This window comes from Contarinia nasturtii, unplaced genomic scaffold, assembly GCF_009176525.2.
Source record: "Contarinia nasturtii isolate CC-2019 unplaced genomic scaffold, AAFC_CNas_1.1 Cnas_scaffold_2750, whole genome shotgun sequence".
NCBI lineage: Eukaryota > Metazoa > Arthropoda > Insecta > Diptera > Cecidomyiidae > Contarinia > Contarinia nasturtii.
The window spans coordinates 1-2,157 of record NW_022200067.1 but is presented as its reverse complement, the minus strand read 5'-3'; the positions used below and the strand labels follow the sequence as shown (position 1 = coordinate 2,157).

Here is a 2,157-nt window from a genome sequence, read left to right as displayed (position 1 = left end):
TCCGCCCATGCAAATAAGATATTCTTGGCAGATAACTCGTCAGGATGTGAAATCTCAAAATATTGTCAGGATGTGAAATGATGACTGAAATGTGATAACATAATCTCACTTGTTTACAGCTAATCGAAAGATTGTTTCATATTTTAAAAGCATATACATCGCAACATGCATATACAGTTGTTATTTTTTATCAATATGAAAGCCATATTTTATGACAAATCACGTCTAGTGTAAAGTTGAAAATCAGAAGACTCGCATATTCCAGTGCGAACGAAAGTATTTTTACTATTACAGAAATTCGAACAATTTGCACAATTCAGTATTTACTCCTCAATAAAAGTTTTTTCAACTTTATTTGAAAATCTGTATAAAATAATTAATAGTATTGTGTGTTTTATTGTGACAATGAAAGCAATATATTTGTTTATTTTATTTATATTGTGTTTCGAAGTGCACGCAATTTCAAATTTAGACCAACAGCTAATTAATGCTGCTAAAAATGGTAATTTGACACTCTCATCAAAATATCTATAATATAAATGTCTGAATAATATGCACATGAAAAGTAAAAGTAAAAAAATAGGCAAATGCCAAAAAAGAACTCTATATCTAAATCTAGGGGGGAGACACAAACGATTAAACCATGATTCCAATATAAAAACACTAATCCTACTATTCCACCAATCCGTCATTTCATTGTCAAATGTGATGTCACATTTCGCCGCTATTCACTTTGTTGAAAACTTATTTATCGATACTGGAGTATGACATTTTGTTATTGATAATTAAAATTATTTTTTTCATCAATAAAATTTTGAGAAAGAGTATCTATTGTTTTTTAAATTTGTAATCGACTTTTGAACTAAAAAATATTTCAAAAAAGAACAAATTACTATCTCAAAACAAGTTCAATGCTTTTATCAAATTCTGTACTATCGATTACAAAAACTTTGAATTAACCCATTTTCGCTATTCCATACACGGGATTAGTGAATCCATGTGAATCCAGCTACTGAATTCTCTATTCCACTTTAATTTCTCGAATTTTTACACTAAAAAGTCTAATCCTATTCCACGTGTCTACCCCCTAGATCTAAATAGGATTTCTAAAATACCAAAAAATAACTCTATATCTACGTTGAAGATACAAATTGTTCTCGTCGTAAAATCAAAATGTCCCAAATAGCATGCTATTTCATCTCATTTCAAATGAATAGTCAGCTCAGTATAAAGTCTGTCTTACTTTTAATTTTTTCTAGGTTATACAGATAGAGTCAAAACTCTAATCAAAAATGGTGCTAATGTGAATTTTAGAGATGTTGAAAACGATACGCCACTTCTTTGGGCTGCTCACAATGGTAACTGAACATTTTTTTCAATTTATTAATTACAAATGTAAGACACCCGAGTTTATGTTATGTTTAATAAGGGAAGATCAGTTTGAGTCAGCCTGACAGTTCAAAATAATTGAAAATCACATACAAATAACGTTTCGTTGAACTTTTTAGATTCTTTCTAACTTTCGACGTTGATACATCAAGCAATGCCACAGCACTGAAATTCTTTTTGTTGGAAAATCTTTTCAGGTCACATTGAAACGATTAAAGTGTTATTAGAAAATGGTGCAAATATATTCGATAGAAATAAAGCAAATGAAACTTCACATGATTTAGCTGTTCGAGAAAGTAATTTGGCTACACATTTTTAAATTTGAAATCATCTCAATATTTATAATCACACACTCTTTCAGGTAAAACAGAAGCAGCTAATCTTCTATTGGAAATGAAGAACTTTAGTAAGTATCATAGTTTTAAATTAATCCGGCATCTTTTAACCCTTTACTGCTGATGAATAGAAAAAAAATCTAAACATGGGTTTTTCGGAACCAACAAAAAAATAGTAAACTAGATTTTAAAAAACCGTAAAAATGAACTATTTCTAATACGATTTGTTATAATTTCATGAAAACCACATGGCAAATCGAATGAAACGTGTTTTACATAGTCGAACATTCAAATCATCACTTAAGTGGATATATTAATGAAACCATGAAACGAATAACAATAGTGGTAACAAGCCACAGCTAAACCAAAAAAAATATATATATAAAATCACAAAATATCAAAATACAATTTCGAAAAACCTAAAAAAAAAAAA

At 29.0% G+C, this 2,157-nt stretch overlaps 1 protein-coding gene across 1 annotated transcript; it reads left to right on the top strand.

Moving 5' to 3' along the window:
* Positions 1 to 276: 276 nt before the first annotated feature.
* Positions 277 to 2,102, top strand: LOC116349022 (ankyrin repeat, SAM and basic leucine zipper domain-containing protein 1-like). Its single transcript, XM_031780274.1, has 5 exons — positions 277 to 502; positions 1,260 to 1,358; positions 1,587 to 1,685; positions 1,751 to 1,795; positions 2,005 to 2,102. Exons 1-5 carry the CDS (start codon positions 406 to 408, stop codon positions 2,085 to 2,087), a joined length of 423 nt encoding a protein of 140 aa, XP_031636134.1. The 5' UTR covers positions 277 to 405; the 3' UTR covers positions 2,088 to 2,102.
* Positions 2,103 to 2,157: the final 55 nt, after the last annotated feature.

Bases quoted from the DNA above. Each gene is read 5' to 3' on its own strand.
- LOC116349022 (XM_031780274.1), top strand. From the start codon at position 406: ATGAAAGCAATATATTTGTTTATTTTATTTATATTGTGTTTCGAAGTG. The intron at 503-1,259 runs GTAATTTGACAC...AATTTTTTCTAG, and splicing joins AATTAATGCTGCTAAAAATG to GTTATACAGATAGAGTCAAA. The intron at 1,686-1,750 runs GTAATTTGGCTA...ACACTCTTTCAG, and splicing joins TGATTTAGCTGTTCGAGAAA to GTAAAACAGAAGCAGCTAAT.